Source organism: Triplophysa dalaica, chromosome 18, assembly GCF_015846415.1.
Source record: "Triplophysa dalaica isolate WHDGS20190420 chromosome 18, ASM1584641v1, whole genome shotgun sequence".
NCBI classification, from domain to species: Eukaryota; Metazoa; Chordata; class Actinopteri; order Cypriniformes; family Nemacheilidae; genus Triplophysa; species Triplophysa dalaica.
In genome coordinates, this window is record NC_079559.1 from 8,029,649 (window position 1) to 8,051,919 (window position 22,271).

Here is a 22,271-nt window from a genome sequence, read left to right on the forward strand (position 1 = left end):
CTGTTTAACGTCACCGCTCAGAACTTTCCCGCATGCACACAGGCATATAACCAGACGATCGTTTAATCCTCGCTCAGTTAACACTATTAACGGAGTTGGATATTAATCCTGCTGTCCGAGAAAACGTCTCCACTCCAATCGAGTGACACGAGCCAGTTCACATGTGCTCGAGGCAATGTAAGCGATAGCCGTCTTTTTCGCTACTACTCGCATTAATGATTACAAAACACACAAACGCAAGAGCTCCCCCTCTAGGCGGGTAGGTACCACCGCAGACTGTTGTTGCCCTGGTTACATATACTTAATTTTTTTGCTGCTCAAATAGAAAATATTTATGTAACATGGTTGGGGAAACGATTTAACACAAACAACAATGACAACAATTAGTAAATAAAAAACAAATTGCTACATTTACTAAAAGAGAACATTATAGCTAAAAGTCATTGTTTGTGATTTAACTATATTAAATTTAACCCCACAAGCTTAATTAGATTCGTTAGCATCTCTGCTAAAACAAGCGCTGTCTACACTGTATAGTACGAAATAAACCGTTAAAACAGCAAAAACTGCCAGAGAAAAAGGCCTAACGTTACATGTACGAGTATACAGTAAGTATGTTTTTTATATATTTTGTCTTTACCTTTAATGGGACAGTCATACAAAAAGGTTGTTGCTTTGTTGAGGTACGTTAAAATCCATCCATCCATTTTCTACCGCTTATCCTGGGCCGGGTCGCGGGGGCAGCAGTCTAAGCAGGGATACCCAGACTTCCCTCTCCCTAGACACTTCCTCCAGCTCTTCCGGGGGGGCACCGAGGAATTCCCAGGCAAGCTTGGAGACAAAGTCCATCCAGCGTGTCCTAGGTCTTCCCCGGGGTCTCCTCCCGGTGGGACATGCCCGGAACACCTTCCCGGGAAGACGTCCAGGGGGCATCCGAAAAAGATGCCCGAGCCACCTCAGCTGACCGCTCTCGATGTGGAGGAGCAGCGGCTCTACACTGAGCTCCTCCCGAGTGACTGAGCTTCTCACCCTATCTCTAAGGGATCGCCCAGCAACCCTGCAGAGAAAGCTCATTTCGGCCGCCTGTATCGGGAATCTTGTCCATTCGGTCATGACCCACAGCTCATGACCATAGGTGAGAGTACGAACGTAGATTGCCCGGTAAATCGAGAGCTTCGCCTTGCGGCTCTACTCCTTCACCACGTCAGACTGGTACAGCGACCGCATTAATGCAGAAGCTGCACCGATCCGTCTGTCAATCTCCCGTTCCATCCTTCCCTCACTCGTGAACAAGACCCCCAGATACTTGAACTCCTCCACTTGAGGCAGGGACTCTCCACCCACCTGAAGTGGGCAAGCCACCCTTTTCCGACTGAGAACCATGGCATCAGATTTGGAGGTGCTGATTCTCATCCCAGCCGCTTCACACTTGGCTGCAAACCGTCCCAGTGCATGCTGAAGGTCCTGGTCTGATGGGGTCAGCACGACGACATCATCCGCAAAGAGCAGAGATTAAATCGTGTGGTCCCCAAACCCGACGCCCTCCAGTGTTCCACGACCGGGACGAAAACCACACTGTTCCTCCTGAATTCGAGGTTCTACCATCTCATCTACCATCTCATCCACCCCCGGAGCCCTGCCACCGAGGAGTTTCTTGACTACCTCGGCGAGCCCGGGTGATGGACGAATCCGCCTCCGAGCCCTCAGCCTCTGCTTTCTCAATGGAAGACGTGACAGCGAGATTGCGGGATTGTAAGTATTCTTTCCACAGCCCGATGATATGCCCGGTCGTGGTCATCAGCTGCCCCCTCCACTGTAAACAGCGTTGGTAGGGCACTGCTTCCCCCTCCTGAGGCGCCGGAAGGTTTGCGAGAATCTCTTCGAGGCCGACCGATAGTCCATCTACATGGCCTCACCGAACTCCTCCCAGGCCCGAGTTTTTGCCTCCTCAACCACCCGGGCTGCAGTCCGCTTGGCCTGTCGGTACCCGTCAGCTGCCTCGGGAGTCCCACAAGCCAGCCAGGCTGACAGGACTACTTCTTCAGCTTGACGGCATCCCTTACTTCCGGTGTCCACCACCGGGTTCGGGGATTGCCGCCTCGACAGGCAGCAGAGACCTTACGGCCACAGCTCCGAGTGGCCGCGTTGATAATGGAGGTGGAGAACATGGTCCACTCGGACTCAATATCTCCTGACTCCCTCGAGATCTGGTCGAAGCTCTGCCGGAGGTGGAAGTTGAAGATCTCTCTGACAGGGGATTCGGCCAAACGTTCCCAACAGACCCTCACAGTACGTTTGGGTCTGCCGAGTCTGTCTAGCTTCCTCCCCCGCCATCGGATCCAACTCACCACCAGGTGCTGATCAGTTGACAGCTCCGCCCTTCTCTTCACCCGAGTGTCCAAGACATACGGCCGGAGGTCAGATGAGATAACCACAAAGTCGATCATCGACCTCCGGCCAAGGGTGTCCAGGTGCCATGCTTGAACATAGTGTTCGTTATGGAGAAGCTGTAACTAGCACAGAAGTCCAATAACAGAACACCACTCGGGTTCTGTCGGACGGAGTCCCCAGTCGGACGGAGTCCCCAGTCGGACGGAGTCCCCAGTCAGACGGAGTCCCCAGTCGGACGGAGTCCCCAGTCGGACGGAGTCCCCAGTCGGAGCGCTTTCCAGCACCCCTCCCAGAGTCTCCAATAAGGCCGGGTACACCACAGAGTGGTGAAGAGTCCATCCTCTCTCGAGGAGTGTGGTTCCAGAGCCCAAGCTGTGTGTAGAGGTGATCCCAACTACCTCTAGTCGTAATCTCTGAACCTCACGCCGCCAGAGAGATGACGTTCCTGATGATGTCCCTAGAGCTAGGTTCCGCGTGCAGAAATCGGGTTGTTGAGGCCCCTGCCTTCGACTGCCGCCCGATCCACTATGCACCGGCCCCTTACGGTCCCTCCTGCAGGTGGTGGGTCCACAGGAGGATGGCCCCACATCGCTCCTTCGGTCTGAGCCCGTGGGGGGGCCCGACCACCAGGCGCTCGCATACGAGCCCCAACCCCGGGCGTGGCTCCAGGGTGGGGCCCCGGCTGCGCCATACCGGGTGACGTCGCGGTCCTCAAATTTTTTGTCATCATAGGGGTTTCGAAAACAGGTTAAAATCCATTATTTTAAATGAAGTCGATCATAAACAAGGCCTAAAGGTCAATGTCATTCTCATCAATCAGCAAATTTAAGTATATGAATAAATGATTGAGTGAGTGAGTGTGTGACATACGACCAAGATGGCGGCGCGTGAACATCGCGAGGCTCATCGTCTCTCCAGTTTTAGCAATTATATGGGGTTTTCTTGCTCATCTCGGGCCTGTTCGTTAAGAACAGTTGTGCATTCAAAAACGTACACCCGGCATGAGCTTTTGGATATCGGTTTGCGGATTCCCGGAAGTTATATCAGCAACATTCAACTCGTCCCTGAGATCGTGAAAACCTCCGATGCTACGCACCCCACACGGCCGGGCGGAAGTGCTCGCCGGCGGCGTCGAGATCGTAAACAAAGGCGGGGAAAACGCGGAGGGCTAAGAGCTAAGCTACAGCTAACACCACACAGGCTCTCTTTACCCAGCATTTTCCTTGCTAATGTATGATCATTAGTGAACAAAATGGATGAGATTCGACTCCGCATCATCAACAACAAAAAACTTTTGAACTGCAATGTCATAATCTTCACGGAAACATGGCTACACAGCGGCATAACGGACAACGCTATTGAGCTAGCGGGCTACAACACACACCGCGCGGATAGAACGGCAGAGGAATCCGGTAAGACAAGAGGAGGTGGATTGTGCATTTATGTCAATAAAGCTTGGTGCACGAACTCTGTTATTGTCGGGAGACACTGCTCGGCTAACCTTGAGTTTCTCATGGTTAAATGTAGACCGTTTTATCTGCCACGGGAATTCACTTCAACCATTATAACGGCAGCTTATATTCCATCGGATGCTGATGCCAAGCTTGCTATGAAAGAACTTCATGCAGCCATCAGTAAACAACAGACTGCTCACCCGGAGGCTGCATTTATTGTTGCGGGAGATTTTAATCACTCAAACTTAAAGACAGTGCTCCCTAAATTTAATCAGCATGTTTCCTGCCACACAAGAGGAAACAAAACTTTGGATCATGTCTATACAAACATGGCTGAAGCTTACGCCGCGACCCCCCTCCCCCACCTAGGTCAATCTGATCACCTTTCTTTGTTCCTCACCCCCAAGTATTCACCTCTCATTAATCGTGTGAAGCCATCAGTGAAGACCATCAAGGTTTGGCCTGCGGGTGCAGACTTCACACTCCAGGAAAGGTTTCTACACACAGACTGGAGTATGTTTGCTTCTCATGCCACCAGTGGCTCTCACACGGATATAGACAGCTACACCTCCTCTGTATTGGACTACATCAATACCACTATTGATAGTGTCACAACTCAAAAGGAGATCACCATATACCCGAATCAGAAGCCATGGATGAACAAGGAAGTGCGCCTCCTGCTGAAAGCACGCAACACCGCCTTCAGATCAGGTGATGCGCAGGCCTATAGTACTTCCAGGGCAAATCTGAAGAGGGGCATCAAAAAGGCCAAGCACTGCTACAAGTTGAAGCTAGAGGAGCATTTTGCCAATTCTGACCCTCGACGCATGTGGCAGGGCATCCAGGCCATTAGTGACTATAAACCCAACCACTCCATCCCCATAACCACAGATGCTGCCTTTCTGAACGAGCTTAATGACTTTTATGCACGCTTTGAGAGAGACAACAAGGAACCCGCCACCAGGCTCACACCTTCCACCGACCACCCAATCATCACACTAAATTCCACAGATGTTTTCACTGCACTAAGCCGGATAAACGCGCGCAAGGCTGCCGGCCCTGATGGCATCCCTGGTCGCGTACTCCGGGCATGTGCGGAGCAGCTCGCTGAGGTCTTCACGGACATCTTCAACCTGTCCCTCGCCCAAGCAGTGGTTCCAGCATGTTTCAAATCCACCTCTATTGTGCCCATTTCAAAACATTCCAGCCCGACATTCCTGAACGACTACCGCCCTGTAGCACTCACACCCATTGTTATGAAGTGCTTTGAGCGGCTGGTCCTGTCACACCTAAAAGACTCTCTACCATCCACACTGGACCCATACCAATTTGCCTACCGTAGCAATAGGAGCACAGATGATGCGGTGTCCATGGCGCTGCACTCCGTGCTCACACATCTGGACAATAAGGACACTTATGCACGCATGCTGTTTGTAGACTTCAGCTCTGCATTCAATACCGTAATCCCTTCCAAGCTAATCATCAAACTTGGAAACCTAGGCATTAACAATTCAACCTGCAACTGGATTATGGATTTCCTGACGAACAGGCCTCAGCTTGTTAGGTTAGGCAACATCTGCTCCACCACAACCACCCTCAACACTGGTGTACCACAGGGCTCCGTACTGAGCCCCTTTCTCTACTCCCTTTTCACACTCGACTGCAGGCCTGTGAATGGAACTAACTCCTTAATCAAGTTTGCAGACGATACAACAGTGATTGGTCTCATCAGCAACAACGATGAGACTGCTTACAGGGAGGAGGTACGGCACCTGGCCACATGGTGCTCAAACAACAACCTGCTCCTTAACACCTCCAAGACAAAGGAGATCATCGTGGACTTCAGGAAGGCGAAAGGAGGCACACACGACCCCATCCACATTAACGGGACGGCTGTTGAACGTGTTTCCAGTTTTAAGTTCCTGGGGACCCACATTTCGGAGGACCTGTCCTGGACCACCAACACCTCATGCCTGGTCAAGAAGGCTCACCAGCGTCTCTTCTTTCTGAGGACACTGAAGAAGAACCAACTGTCTTCAACTATCCTGGTGAACTTCTATCGCTGCACGATAGAGAGCATCCTGACCAACTGCGTCACAGTCTGGTATGGGAACTGTTCTGTTGCTGAGCGCAAGGCACTGCAGCGGGTGGTGAAAACAGCCCAGCGCATCACAGGGACTACACTCTCTTCCATTGAGGACATCCAGAAGAAACGCTGTCTGCGTCGAGCTCGCAGCATTCTCAAGGACTCCTCTCATCCCGCTCATAGACTGTTTACTCTTCTGCCTTCCGGTAGGCGCTTCAGGTGCCTCCGGGCAAGAACCAGCAGACTAGGAAAAAGCTTTTTTCCCAGAGCTGTTTCATTACTGAACTCTGCTCCCCACTGATTTCACTACCTCTCATAACTTTAACTTAATGCTGCTATTACAATGTTTACATTGCACTATAGGGCTGCATGCATGACTGAACTGTACACACCAGTACTTCATGTATCTGCTCTACCGGACTGCTTACACACACTCAGCATCATTTGCACTCTATTCTGCTCACTTGCACACCAGGAATATTACACTGAATGCTCATTTGCACTAATGGACTACTCTCATAACTGCATTAACTCATCTACTGCACTGTAACTTTCATAACTTTCATAACTGCATTAACTCATCTACTTCACTGTAACTTCAATAACTGCACTAACTCACCTACTGCACTCTAACTCATCTATTGCATTGCATATTTTTATAGTACATGCCCATTGTAAATTATTTTCCTAATATCGTATTCTGTATTTATTCACACTGTATATCTGCACTTGCTAATTGCACTTCTGGTTAGACCTAAACTACATTTCGTTACACTGTACTTGTATATGTGTAATGACAATAAAGTTGAATCTAATCATCTAATCTAATCTAAGGGAGGCAGGAATGGAGGGAGGTAGCGAATGAACGAATGACTAAAGAAGAGAAGGAGCAAATGTATAAAATAAATAAGTTGAATGAATTCAGAAAATTCTGTGTGTTTCTTAAATACAGACATTTGTTAAAGTACGCTAAAATATGTACCGCATAACTTAAAAATTAAACACACACTTACTAAATGGTGTCAAACAAATGTAAACTATTGTGTGTTTTTTTTTTTTAATTATTCAATTGGGGTAACAATTTTTGCCACATATTAACCGTGACCTTTTTTGCCCAAAAAAAATAATTATTAATAAAACATATTTTATATTTGTTTTTCTATATATAAAAAACATTTTATACAGCATATTATTTTTTATATTGCATTTTCATTGGTATTAAAAAAAGTACAAAATTAAGAGCGGAAAATAGTCTTTTTTTATTAATTTTTATACTTTTTTATTTTATTTTTGAATACCAATGAAAATACAATATAAAAAAATGATATGTGTTATGAGTGAGAAATATTTTTTATTTATAAAAACTTAATAGTTTACATAAATATATTATAATACCGTTTACAAAAAATATTTCTCACTCATGACACATCGTTTTTTTATATTGTATTTTCATTGGTATTAAAAAATAAAATAAAAAAGTATCAAAATTAATTAAAAAAAACTATTTTCCGCTCTTAAAAGGGTAGTGTAGCCTATCCCTCGTTGAGTACATTTCTCCAAACCATTACAAATTGTAATTTGTTTAATATCTTTTGACGTAAAGTGCAATTTTAATAAAGAGTTTATATAAAAATTATTTCCGTATGGAACGAGTTGTATCAAGGAACGTTATTTTTAACTGCCGTAAATTGTTTTGGCCGGAATGACGCACTTTCGCGCATGCGCGGAACAAATCGTGTTTCCGGGACGGATCGGGTAGCGATAGAGCCTAATGTTACGTATTTTGAAATTTGTGTGATTTATGAAATCACACTCGGTTGTGGAATAAGATTTTCGGAAGGTAAAAGCAGATTTTATTTGGCTTCATAGAATTCCTCGTCCAGGTTCCTATAAGGTAAGATTTAGAAAACGTTTTTGTTGCGTCTGTCTAGCTCGCTAATCCTATCCGTAGGCTACGTTATTAAGTGACCCCATGTCGTACATTCGATGCAGTAGTATACCAGCTTGCCAAAATACGTTACGTCAACGTAATCTTTTAAACAAAATTACGTCGAGCCCGTTGTGTTTTTTCCGTGATCAAAAATAACCTGAATAACAAGAGTGCAACCTCATAAATGATTACAAAAAATTTCTAACATTCTTACAAATATCTTTCTCTGTGTTCATCACAACAAAGTAATTTATACTGGTACACAATTACATGAGGGTGGTGTGTGACAGATTTTTAATTTTGGGGTTTACAGGTACTTTCCAGAGATATGAAAGTGAAAGTATCACGAATATCACGTGAAGACCAAATGGTTATAATATGGTGTGTCATATGATAATTTTTCGTGACAAACACAAGGACGAATGTTTTTTGGAATTTTGGAATTTATTGCTGATTTGTTTTTTGTTTGTTCCAATTCCACTATTAGTAAGCTTGAAATTGTGATTTTTTTCCTTAAAGGAGTTGTTCACTTTAAAATAAAACATTATAATCAATAATTTATCATTTACCCGTGACCCGAGGTAGTTCGGATAAGCGGTAGAAAATGGAATGGAATGGAACTTATCATTTACTCATCCATATGTCCCTGCGTTTATTTCTTCTGTCGAAAACAAATTGAGGCATTTGAGGAAATGTTTGCAGGGTTCCTATCCATATAATGCACTCAAACAGGGCTGTTGGTTAAGGTCCAAATTTTAGTTTCATCTCAGCTTCAAAAGGCTCTATTTTGGAATTTCTAAATAATTTCTCCTTATATAATATGTATGTGTCTGTATGTTGTATATACATTTATGTTCAAAATAATAGCACTCCAACATCACTAACCAGATCGGTCACTGTTTTTGATAGAAATTGTATTTTAATATCGCAAAAAAGCTACTAATAGGTGTAGTAGGGTAATAAAAAAACAACAGAACCAACAGTCATGACATGCATGCTGCTAATTCTGTGTAATTTAATCATTAATTTAAAATGGTTCGTTCGAAACATTATTCAGAAGAACAGGGTACTTTGATTAGATAATTGATTAGAGAGGGAAACACATAAAGATGTGCAGAAAATGATAGGCTGCTCAGCTAAAATGATATCAAATGTTTAAAATGGCAATCAAAACCAGAAAAAAACCAACACTTGAGGAAGCCATCGTATCCACCCTCCTCCTCGATGAGTGTATTGCACCCATGAAATTTGCACTTTTAGAGAAAAAAACTTGAACACTTCTGGAAATGCCGAGACGCTCAGGGGAAGTCGCCACAGGAAGGGACAGTCCGCTGCACCACGTCGTAAGATTCCAGAAGTAATTTGGCGTAGTGTTTGAAATCTCGAAGTGGATCATTTGTGAAGGCTTCGAAGAGCAAAAGGTGAATGAATGCAGCACCCTGCCCCTCTTTCATACCCTGATATTCGGGAGCGGAGTCCGGCATGCAAATTTAATTTACCAATTTCATTGGCCTTGTCTAAACTAGTCGAATTTGAGAGGTTCTTAAGGGCAAACCCTTAGTTCGACACAACGTCGAGAGACCGACAGAAAGGGAACTACCATTCGAATGCATCGAAGAATAGCCAAAAGAAAATTTGTGGGGTGACATCAAAAAAACTTTCATCACATCCATTATCCTGGGTTAAAGATGCCTTTATCTGCTGATGATGCCGTTTATATGGTTCCCATCTATGTGACACAATCGTCAGTTGTGCACCTTAGCTTTATTGGGTGTTTTGGCCCTTGATCACAAGACACCCTCAGCAAAGGCAGGCTTTGTCGCATTGTTACAAGGTTATTTGGTAGCCCATGCTGTATCTATCCACCTCAACCAAAGCCATTGGCTTCTTTCTGAACCACTGGCAAGTTCTTGATTATCCTCCAATGGACCTGAAAGAGATCAATTTGTCAGCTGTGGTGACCTCTGCATTTAACCCGTCCAGTGAGTAGTGAACTCGCTCACTGGAAGTCTTGAAAAGCTATCACTGCAGCACCATGGGAGCAAGTGGGGGTAAAGTGCCTCGCTCAACTCAGTCGATACCCGCCGTCCCTGGGAAGCAACCTTCTGGTCACGAGTCCGACTCTCTATCTATTTGGCCACGACTGCCCACTCCATTAATACATGCTAAGTATCCCCTGTCACGATCCTGCCCCATAATGTCATGTTTCTCTTGATCTAGTGGCAGGATAATGACCGAGTGTTTTGTGTGGAGAGAGCGCATATTAAGTCATGACAACAATAATATGCCTCTCTCTGGTCTCGTCTTTGTCCCCACCCCCTCGTTTCCTCATTATTGGTTGTTAATTATTTCATGCCCTGCACCTGTTCCCCTCTTGATTTGATCCCTTTATAATGTCCCTGTATTTTCTATCCTGTGCTGGTTCATTTTGATTTGATTGGTGTAGTTCCTGTATCTGTCATGTTTATATCTTTGTTATTTTACCCCCCTCGTGGGTTTTTGTTTCATTTTTTTTATTAAAATCCTTTTTCACCCCCTACCCGCTGTCCGCGCCTGGGTCCTCTGGTCTTGTTTCACCCTCACGATCATGACACCCCCGGTCCCGTATGGCATAACATTACAACACATTAGCAAAATTAACGCAACCATAAGTGCCAGCCTGTTGGCTTAGGCTGTTCAAGCCCCACTGGCACCATTAATGCATACTCAGTGCCCCGGGTTTCCTATGGTGTAACATTACAACACAAAACCATTTTATTACGTGGTCATTTGGTAGCCCTTATTGTGTCCTTCCGTTTCAGCCACAGCCAGTGTTTGCTTCTCTCAGCAACAGCGGCAAATTCTTTGACTTCCGTCCGTAGGGCCTGTCCTCTGATCCCCACTTCCTTAAGCAGCCTTGTAGTGGAATTGGAAACAAAGCCCCTGCAGCCCTGCCCACTGGCAACACTTTCATTGTCCATCCCTGATCTTCAGCGTCCGCTGCCAAGTTGGGATACTGGAGATTCTTTCTTTCAAATGCTTCATTAATGGCTTATTCCCAAGGTACAGTCTAGGGCTGCAACAACAAATCGATTTAATCAATTAAAATCGATTACTAAAAGAGTTGGCAACGAATTTCATAATCGATTCGTTGTGTCGCGCGACACGGAGACGTTTGATTACAAAAAAACTTTATTTGAGCGCGGAACGGAGTGAACACACTCGGTCTCTCTCGCGCACTGATGCTAGCAGAGTTCGGCGCCTCATAGACAGGGCAGAGAAAAAATAAAATAAACAAGCGGAGGTAGAGGAAAGATACATGGCGGAAGCAGAGAAATCCGCGCGACCCAAGTCATCCAAGATGCGGGAGCATTTCACACTAAATAAACAGAAAAAGTGTGTTAACTGCAAAATATGCAAAAGCGCCATGGCATGGCACGGGAGCACCACGGCAATGATCCAGCACCTGAAACGCAAACATGTTGGAGTCTTTGATGAGGAGGAAGGGAGATCACCAGCAGGTTAAGTCACTACAGAATCCTACTTTTGTTCCGTTTTGAAGTTAGGAATGAATGTCCCTGGTGCTGGTGTTTACTCGTTATCCAGCTTGACAAGTTAGCGTTAGCTCGTTAATAACAATAGTAAAGCAGGGGTGGTAAAGTTACTTTGCACTTTGCATTGCAAGAATAAAGACACGTTTTTATACACTAACCTTTTTTGAACCATTAATTTATCAATCTGTTGTCATGTATAGCTACACTGCAAAAAAAGCTTTTCTTACTTGGTAATTTATTTCTCATTTCCAGTCCAAATATCGAAAAAATCCAAAATCAAGATTACTAGACAAGAAAAATGTCATGACAAAATTCTGTGATGCTTAAAACTTCTGTTTGAAATTATATCTCATTAAGATTATTTTTCGTACCCCATTGGCAGATAATTTTGCTTGTTTTAAGCAAACAATCACTTAATTTTGAGGTGTTTTTTCAGAAAACAAGACATAATTCCTTATGCTATTTTATGTGTCTAGTAAATGTATCTTGATTTAAGATTTTTTTGATATTTGGACTGACAACAGGACAAAACTACTAAGTTAGAAAAGCAATTTTTGCAGTGTATATTCTGTACTTTGTCCCATATAGGTTATTATTGACAAATATATTTGTGTGTTGTAGTTTTTAATTTAATTTTAAAGTTCTTTTATAGCACTTGGTCATCTTAAGCTTTGTTAAAATGTGGTGTATAAATGAACCTTGCCTTTACTACAATGATGGTAATAATTTAATGAATAAGCTTCACGTGAACTTGAGAGAGAGTGTGTGTCAGTGTGAGAGTTTGTGAGTGTGTGCGTCTGCAAAAGTGTGTGCATCTGCGAGTGTCTGTCTGCAGTGTAGTGTAGAGAACAAGTTCTGACATTCAAACAAATCCTGTTAAATTTTCTGATTTTTATTCTTCTTTATTTTTTATAAATTATTTATTGTTCTGGGAGCTAAGGTGGCACTTTATTTAAAAAAAAAGTCTATATATTTGGCAGATGTAAAGCATACATGTGTATGTTTTTTGTGTTAGTCCATTTTTATTTTATTATTATTATAACAGCTCAGGGATGTTCAAGGAGCAACATTTTTGTGCAGTTTCGAAATATTTTAGTTCCGTTTTAGAATAAAGGGTTGGCGATTCATCGATTAATCGAAAAAATAATCGACAGATTAATCGATTATTAAATTAATCGTTAGTTGCAGCCCTAGTACAGTCAACTCAACTATGAGGACTGTCCTACTGGAGTTTGACCACAGTCTGTGGTTTAAATCAACTCGCATTTCCAAATCCCTGGCTATAGTCAGCCGACCTGAATCTAAGGCAGTGGCGGATTTAGTGATTTGTGGGCCCTAGCCAGTCCATGTATGGGGGCCCAAAATATGTGCCATTTTACTTTACTGCAAACCTTATTTTTCTTCCTCATTAAAGCACACAACATTTGCCGCATCTACTTGCTTCCTCTTGACGCCGAACCTCCTCTACTACTAGTTGAACTTCTCCTACGATGTCCTTATGTTTGAGGGCTGCCTTTGCATCTCCTACCTCTGTTGTTTGGTTCCATTTCCTCCGTCGCTACTGTTGGAGCAGCATCTTTTACACAGGGAGCACAGAATTCTTTGAGCGTCATCTCCAACCTTGTTTTGGTGCATTTATATTCCCCCACAAGGCTTGAAATTCGAAGAGAGAGACCTCTGTGCCCGTACAGTGCTATGTTGCGAAGGCATCTTGGTAGCCTAAGCCATTTCCTCACCTCAGAACACAAATTAAGATTGATGAGATCAGAGATATTTCTGACTCCCCACAAAGACAGCAATGCAACATACACCCAAAGCACTTAAGTATGAAGACATCATTAAAATAGTCCATGCTACTACTGTAGTTCAATCTTCATTTTATATAGTGAGAAAAATATTTTTTGTTCGTACTCAAACAAAAACAAATTTTATTCACCAATTTCCAAGTTTTCAGCGCCCATCCACGACTGGACCTCCTGCATGTGCGAAGCATCATATCATATTAATTATAAAATATCAGAAATTTAATAATTTCTTTTAGCACTAATTTATGTTCAAATGTAGACACCAATTTCATTCTGCTACATTTTTAAACTATGTAAGTATATATAACATCATATGATATTATATATAGCTTATAGGGGTGTGAGGAGACACTCATCCCTCGAGACGAGACGAGACACGAGACTGTGTTCACGAGAACGAGACAAGATTTTTAAACTTTTTTAAATAAATCCTCAGTGTTGAAATATATAGGGGAAATAGTATTTTTTCCACCTTAAAACACAAAATGTAAAAAATTTAGACATTATAAAATCAACTTGTACTTTATGAAACAAAAGAAAATTGTATTTTATATAATTATATTATGCAGTTGTTCTCCCCGTGCCTCGGGGGTTTCCTCCGGTTTCCTCCCCTGGTCCAAAGACATGCATGGTAGGTTGATTGGCATCTCTGGAAAATTGTCCGTAGGGTGTGAGTGCGTGAGTGAATGAGTGAGTGTGTGTGCCCTGCGATGGGTTGGCACTCCATCCAGGGTGTATCCTGCCTTGATGCCCGCTGACTCCTGAGATAGGCGCAGGCTCCCCGTGACCCGAGGTAGTTCGGATAAGCGGTAGAAAATGGAATGGAATGGAATATTATGCAGTAATAAACAATATGTAAATTGTGCAAAAAAAATGTCACAGAGAGTAATTGCAAAAATATATGCTTTTCGTCTTTCTTCTTTGTTTTCTTCTGGCCCACCTTCTAGTAAAGAGCTTTGGCTGTTTTCTCAAATGCTTTTGCAAAGTACTCGACTGCGGTGGAAAAGTAGTGCTAAGGGATAAAAATCATGTTGTTGAATGGCTGGGCCAGTCATTATAGCTCTCAGTATGCACAAACATTGTGCAGTTATTAGCGTGTTCTGTACAGTATGATAACAAGTCTCTCCACACCACAAAATGTACACACACACAAATGCTGCCAAATATATTCACAAGGTCATAAGGGTTAAATTCTAGAAGCATTGCGATTAAAATTATCTAATTTCGAGCCCAACCCCTCATAATGCCAATTGTGAGAGGATATTGTGTTCTCATCCGAGACGCATCCTATATCGTCACACCCTAGATAAAACTAAATGGAACTTGAAACAAATGGTATAGAAATGTGTATTAAAGTTAAATATTTCTATAACATAATTATCTTATTTATCATTATTTTTAGCTTTAATTCTGATGTTGTGGATAAAGCACCACTTTTTGAAGTGTCTCATATGATTTTATTTGATCATTTTAATTATAATAATTAGACCAATGGTGTTCCATTTACTATTGAATAGGACTAATGTTAGATTATGTCAAGCTAGTCTAGTTTAGTGAGAATGTCACCATTTTTAACCAAAATGAAGTTTTAACGGTTATACCACATAGACATTTCTGCAATCATTCTCCACTTTTTTTCCAAAATGTATTAAAACCAGAATGCCAGTCTTGGTCTTCAGAAAAGAGAACGTATGAAAGTTTTTTGCAAATTTAACCCTTTTAAATGTAATTACATTTCAGATATTTCTGTCATTTCTGTTTAGATGTTCATATCCTTACCAAGTAGACTTGCAGAAGTCTTGCTAAATACCAGAGGAAGTTCTCACGGCACATTGCATGTTGGGGCCCCGCCGCCATCTTTGCAGGATCATGCTTTAATTGCTTTGGTACCTGCCTGTAAGCATTGTTGATGGAGAAAACATTTTGTTGAACAAAAAAAAAACTAGGGCTGTCCAAATTAACGCGTTGACGCGAGATGATTAATTTATGGAATTAACGGCGATAATTTTATTAACGCATTAACGCATTCCCGCCATATTTTACCCACAATTCAACCCCCGCCGCGTTCATTACTCATCGCTTTAACGGTATGGGTGACACGAGCGAGGTGTCGGAATAACCCGTTGCCCGTCTGGATGGACAAGAACTGTAAACTGATTAATATTGTCGAGAACACGGGCCTCGCAGAAGTTTTGAAAGCGGCAACTTTAGACACATTTTAGAAGCTACCGTCGAGAGGCACAGTGATGACTAAAATCAACTGACGCTAAAAAGAAAACGAAGGAAGAGGATTTGGCTTCAGCGGAATATGCTGCTTTGACAGGAGACCACTGGACCTCCTTTAGTAACAACAATTATCTGGGTGTGACGGCCCATCGCATAACTAAAACCTGGAAACTAATGCCGTTTGCTTTAACCTTAATGAAAACAGAAGAGCGTCACTTTGTAGAGATATGTGCTCAACAGTTTCAAATCGTGGAGCACAAGTGGAAAATTTAAGAAAAAAAAAAAATTCACGAAAAGAAAAACGTTCCATTCACCTATCCTGTATTTGCTAAGAGCAATGGCTAAATTGCCAAAATTGTTTAGAATTAAAATATTTTCTTGGATTAGTCAATATAAAAAAGAAGAGACAAATGTAATATCCGCTTCTTTTCATTTATCTTTCTGTTCTGAGAACAGTAGGCTACTCAGAAAACGTGAATTTTTCAATAATATTTAGTATTGTGATTAATCTAAATTAATTCAAGAAACCTTGTGAATAATTAGGTAAAAAAAATTAATCGTTTGACAGCCCTAAAAAAAACTATGGATATAGATCTATGTTTTAATAGTCTTTAATTTATCCATAAAACATTGTTTTGCATTAACATTCCATTCGTCCTGGAAGTGCCAACTTTCTTTTTCTTTCCCTTCTTCATAGAATTCATTCTCCATGAAGATTTCAATGCTTTATGCAAACGAAACATTAAAAAAACAGCTAGCCAAACATAATACTAGCACAGCGCTATCCTGAAAGAAACCCGGTCTAGCATACAATGCCTTGTGATGTAGCTTTGAATTCTCTATGCTTGTATTTCAAAAGTAATCCTAATTGAGTTCAAGGGCATAACACATCTAACAATATGACTGCTTATCAATGTAGTCACTGACAGTCACATTAATGCAGTTCATTTTTAATGGTGTAGAGAGCATTAACTCAACTCTTTTCAACTCTTTACAGAATCCAGCTGATTATCTTACTTGACAAAAGACGGATACCATGAAGAGAAAATGTTTGGAAGAAGGTTCAACAGAGGCATCTAAAGTTCTTATTAATCAAGAGCTGATAATCTCAAGGATTCTAAACGAATGCATCATATAACGACTCATTGTTAAAAAATGCCAAGTTTTCAGCAACTAAACCAATAAACTAAAAAAGGACATTCATGAAGTCTAACGGAGAAACGTTTTCCTGCAGCTCCAAGAGACTTGATTATTAACCTTGCACTTTATATGAACATGTTCCTGTTAGGCATCATTTTATCCATTGCTGCTTTATTTGCTCTCAACTTTGAGGTGTGCTTCAGTACCTGTGCTCGTGCAGAATATCAGATAGAGGGAGAATGCTGCCCCATGTGTGCTCCTGGTATGGTATAAAACAGTCTTACTGTGGAGGGAATTTTAGAAATAGAAATAGAGAAATAGAGTAAATTCATATTTTTAGATTTTAGAAATAATTTTAGAAATAGAGTAAATTCATATTAAATATTTCAATTCAAAATTAAAAATTAAACCATCAGACTTGCTGTAGTTTTACTCCTTGTAACTCATTATAAACTATATATTTGATTTTCTCTGTTAAGGATTTGTTTTGGAACCCATGCAGTCTTTTTGTCTCTATAACTTGAATTTCAGCCTGTCACATTTCAAAATTATTATGTTTGAACTAAGAAAGGAAATGTGAATGTTTACATATATTTTTTCTCTGAATGAAATAATAATAATGACATTTTATTAGGAAACCATGTTTATTGGCATTGCACAGAAGATACTAGTACAACTTGTGTACCATGTCCTGAATCAACATATACTGATGAACCCAATGGCCTTTTGAAATGCCTTTCCTGCTCTGTGTGTGATACAGGTAACTATGTTCTCTATAATGAGCATTACTTATGTTTCATTACTTACATTTTAAAAAGTGTTCTTTTTTTACAGCAAAAGGAATAAGAGTAAGGAAGGGCTGCACAAGCACTGCCGATGTCATTTGTGAACCGCAAGAAGGATTTTACTGCATTTACCGAAATAAACACATCTGTACATTAGCTGTGAAGCACTCAAAATGCAGCCCTGGACAATATATTAAGCAAACTGGTGAGTGCGTGAGTACCATGTGAACTGAAACGAAATATTACAACTGCTAAAGAAAAACACAGGCAATGGTGGTTCTGCATTATATTGCAATGTGGGGAGTGGTTTAGGATTTCAGTACAAACTTAGCACCTTAAATGACATAATGCATAATGTGACTCAATAACTCTATCTCAATGTACACCTTCATATTTTACAGGAACAGCATTTACTGACACTTTATGTGCAAACTGCACTAACGGCACTTACTCCAACGGCACTTTATCGGCCTGCCAACCACATACAAAGTGAGTGTTTACATTAATGTACATGTAAATTACCAAAATATTAATATTACTGCTTTATATTTTCAGATGTGATATCAAGGGGCTTACAGAAATAGAAGCAGGAACAACATCCACTGATGCTGAATGTGGGAAATCTTATACTGTTGGTCTCACAGTTGGAGTTGCAGTTGGTGTTCCTTTGATGGCTGTTTTGGTTTTGTTTATATGTTGGAAATCAAAACGTAAAAAGCTGTATTTTGACCAACGTAAGAACTAAACTCAAACAGAATTCAAATTAATCTTTTTTATTTTAATAGCAGTGCTAATACGTTTTTTTATTTCAGGTGTACAAAATGCCCCACAATATGAACAGAATATGACCTAGAACCAGTAAGTACCTATTTTTCCAGTAATCATGGACTAAAGGGATATTTAATAAAAAAATCCCTGACTAAGAAATAATTATTTTTCATAGAATCACCTGTTCTACAATTATTGGCACCCCTAACAATTCCTAGGTAATAAATATAATTGAAGTATTTCTGTCATTTCTACAGTAGTTTACAAAGTTGATCAGAGTATCTAGGAACATTTAATTAGTAATTCATCAATTCCTGTTTCCCTGGGGTATAAACATGACCAGACACAGAGGCCATTTCTCTTATCCACTCTTCAACATGGGAAAGACAAAGGAACACCATTCAAGTAAGGCAGATGTTTGTCGACCTTCACAAGTCAGGCAATGGCTACAAGAAAATAGCCACTCGCCTGCACCTGCCCATATCTACTGTCAGAGGAATAGTTAAGAAGTTTAAAACAACTGGAACAGTGGTAAACAAGCCTGGACATGGATGCAAGTTTATTTTGCCTCCACGCACAGCGAGGAGGATGGTAAGAGAAATAAAAAGTTCTGCAAAGCTCACTGTGAAAGAATAGCAACAAATGGTAGCATCTTGGGGTCACAAAGTCTCCAAAACAACCATCAGGCGCTATCTACATGCCAACAAGCTGTTTGGGAGGCATGCACGGAAAAAAACTTTTCTCACTCACAATCATAAACGCAAACGTCTAGAGTTCGCTAAGTGGTACTGGGGCTTCAACTGGGACCGTGTGCTTTGGTCAGATGAGACCAAGATAGAGTTTTTTGGCAACAATTACTCTAAGTGGGTCTGGCGGAACACAAAAGATGAGAATGCAGAAAAGCACCTCATGCCCACTGTGAAGTATGGGGGAGGATCGGTGATGCTGTGGCCTGTTTCTCTTCCAGAGGCCCTGGGAACCTTGTAAGGGTGCATGGCATCATGAATGCTTTGAAATACCAGGACATTTTAAAGAATAATCTGGTGGCTTCTGCCTGAAAGCTGAAGAAAGGTCGTCACTGGGTCTTTCAGCAAGATAATGACCCTAAACATGTGGCCAAATCTACACAGAATCAAGCTCCTCCCATGGCCATCTCAGTCCCCAGACCTCAACCCCATTGAAAATCTGTGGAGTGAGCTGAAGAGGAGAGTGCAGAGGAGAGGACCCAGGTCGCTGGATGATTTAGAGAGATTGTGCAAAGTGGAATGGTCGAAGATCCCTCTTTCTGTATTCTCCCATCTTGTGAAACATTATGGAAGAAGATTAGGTGCTGTTTTGTTGGCAAAAGGAGGTCGTACAAAGTATTAATATCAGGGGTGCTATAATTGTGGCACACATGATTTGATGTAAAATAATTATTTTTAATGTGGGATTTTTTCCCCCACTGAATAAATGCACTTGAATTAAAGGTTGGATTTTCATCTTTTTTTCATTGCGGTCCTGTATTATTTAGAACAAAACTGAATTTATTTGAAGCTAAAGAACACATCTTAAACAGGGGTGCCAATTATTATGGAGGGCAGTGTATTTAGTTGTAAAGAAGTGTTAGCAATTCATTGTTACACAACACATTTTAAATTGGTTAGTGTTATAATGTTATAACAGTAAAAATTATTTATAAGACATTACAATGCATTAAAAGGTGCATTACAATCCTTTAAAACTACTTTTATAATGCATTTATACATACAAGCTTCAAGGAAAGTGTTACCCTTTTGTCTTGTTTGTAGAACATTCTTGATTATTCTTTTGATTCAAAGTACACCAGGGGCCTGTTTCAGAAAGGAAGTTTAGTGAAAACTGAGTATATTAACCCTGAAATGAGGGAATCTCTGGGTTTGCCATTTCAGAATGCGAGGTATGTCAAACCCGACAAAGCGGGGTAACTCAAGCCCGTTTCTAAAAGAGAGGTAACTTATACTCAAGAGTCAGTAGCTATAGTAACTAACTCTGTGAATCTAACCTGGTCGGGAGCAGGTTCTCTTTGGTAAACCCAGCGCTTATTTCGATCTCATTCCCCTTTTAAACATATATGTTAAAACTAAAGGGAAATATGGCTTCTATAATAAAAGGAGAAAAAGCCTAGCAGACAGATAATAGCGGACCGATTGAATGCGTTAGTACACTCTAAAAAGTCTAACTGTGATACTCATTTTTTTGGTGAAACAATTTACACTCAAAAACACTGAGTACATTTTTTAGCTGTGAAATCAATTAAATATAACTGAAGTGTGTACAAGTAAAAGAAGCAAGTACATCTGAGTAACTTATGTTACTATTGTACTTTCCCAAAAGTATGAATACAACATTTTCATTAAATAAACCTAAATTTGCATTTATTATTAAATGTTGGATATGTGATCAATTTGTTATTGTTCCACTCCAAACATAAATCACTGAAATTCCATTAAAATAGTTTTGTTAAGTTAATATATATTTTTATTTTTGTGATATGTACTAAAACACTGGATTGTTTTTAGGTCCAAAGAAGCAGTGCTGTACTGAAACTATCAGATAAAAAATATCAAGGAGTTGTCATGTATCCATTAGCAGTTTTACAATTTGCCTTTAAAGTGACCACTGGACATTTCTAATCATAGTCATCTATACTATTCTCTTCATTTTCATTTAGTTTTTTCTCGATCTAATTAATTTTATGTAATCTGATAAGTTTATCTATCAAATAGTCTAGCTATTTTATCTGTCTTATCAGTCTATCCTTTTTAAAGAACAAGCATGTCCTTTGGGGCCCGCCAACCCAAGACTTCACCACAGCAGAGGAGCTGGTCCTGGAGTTGAATAAAGGAAGGCAGTGAGAGAAGGCATCCATGGAGGGACAGCCAGCAAGAGTCGTCATACAAGGGCCGTTATTGTTAGACGACTGCACATGGAAAACAATGCAACATTTCGATTTTGTTATGGGGACAATCTGACTTTTCCTTCCTTTGCAGTGTCTGGTAACACACTTACACTTTTTGAGCCACCAGACTATGATCCGCCTGTGAGTACTCTTTAGTTAAATGGTATATGCTTGGCATGTCCTTTCAAAACTATCAATACAAGTTCTATTGAATATGGCAGAGGGAAGGCACATCTGCAGCAGTGGAGTACACTTCTGCCAATGATGATGAGACTGTGTCGCTGGACTCCAGAAGGCTTGAGGTATCATGTCAATTTTGTGGAAATAGACAATTTTTGTTGTCCATAATGGAAAAGTCAGCAATGTGGTGTTAATATCATATTTGTAACATGATCCAGACACTGTACAGCCTGATAAGCAGCATGGGAACATTTCTACATTATGCACAAATCCTGGCTGTGCTATATTGATAGGTGTTTAACAGAATTCACAAACTGTCAGACGTCTCTACACAACACATCTAAAGCGACTGATGGAGCTGGCAGAAGTCATGATAGACGTAAAGAAGACAAAGCTTACGGACATTGACTTTGACATGGAAATTAAACGCAAGACACTGAGGAAACTGGACTCATTAATCCAAAAACTAGAAAGAGAAGTAAATTCATTTCACAATGTAACCATGACTGTAACGCAACATATTAATTTATTTTTCACTCCAAGCTGATGACAAGTGATGACTGCAAAATATAAAAGAAAAAAGTAAAAAGCATTGTGGTCTCCTCCTTCCTTTTTCACGAATGTTCAGTACATTAAATGTTTTTGGATTGGGAAGACAACAGCACAGTGTGTGCTATGAATGACAAATAAAAAAGCATGTACACATGAAAAAGTGACCTACTACATTATCCTTTACTGAAGGACAGGCTAGATCAAAACAAAATTAACTGAAATATGCTATATATTGTTCTCGGAGCAGTCTACTATTTCTGTTATCTGGGAAGATAGCAGCATTGTTCCAGTCAATATCCAAAGCAACAGTCTGGTCACAGGCCCTGTCTGGGAATACTCTTAGGTGGTGCAGGCATTGAAATCGTGATTTCAGGAGGCCAAAGATTATTTCGATTCGAGCCCTCCTTCTGGGGTGGATTCTAAGCCTGTGAAAATCTCCATAGCAACTCAATTTAGCCTGCTTTCATGCAACTGAGTCAAGTGAAAGTGATCTATTTGTCA

The 22,271-nt window shown here is 41.0% G+C and overlaps 1 protein-coding gene across 8 annotated transcripts; it reads left to right on the forward strand.

Annotated features, from left to right (window-relative positions):
• Window positions 1-7,672: 7,672 nt before the first annotated feature.
• Window positions 7,673-21,810, forward strand: LOC130440183 (tumor necrosis factor receptor superfamily member 14-like). 8 transcript variants are annotated; one of them, XR_008909527.1, is made up of 10 exons: window positions 7,673-7,825; window positions 16,423-16,827; window positions 17,200-17,325; window positions 17,400-17,555; window positions 17,752-17,839; window positions 17,906-18,084; window positions 18,163-18,208; window positions 20,908-21,179; window positions 21,260-21,340; window positions 21,437-21,810. XR_008909527.1 is itself a non-coding variant. In XM_056773138.1 (9 exons), exons 2-7 carry the CDS (start codon window positions 16,695-16,697, stop codon window positions 18,201-18,203), a joined length of 723 nt encoding a protein of 240 aa, XP_056629116.1. In that variant the 5' UTR covers window positions 7,673-7,825; window positions 16,423-16,694; the 3' UTR covers window positions 18,204-18,208; window positions 18,294-18,336; window positions 18,462-20,875. The 8 variants fall into 8 exon arrangements, 5 of the variants coding, with proteins under 5 accessions (XP_056629116.1, XP_056629115.1, XP_056629114.1 ...); XR_008909525.1 differs by having other exon boundaries at window positions 20,908-21,340; XR_008909526.1 differs by having other exon boundaries at window positions 21,260-21,810.
• The last annotated feature ends 461 nt before the right edge of the window (window positions 21,811-22,271 follow it).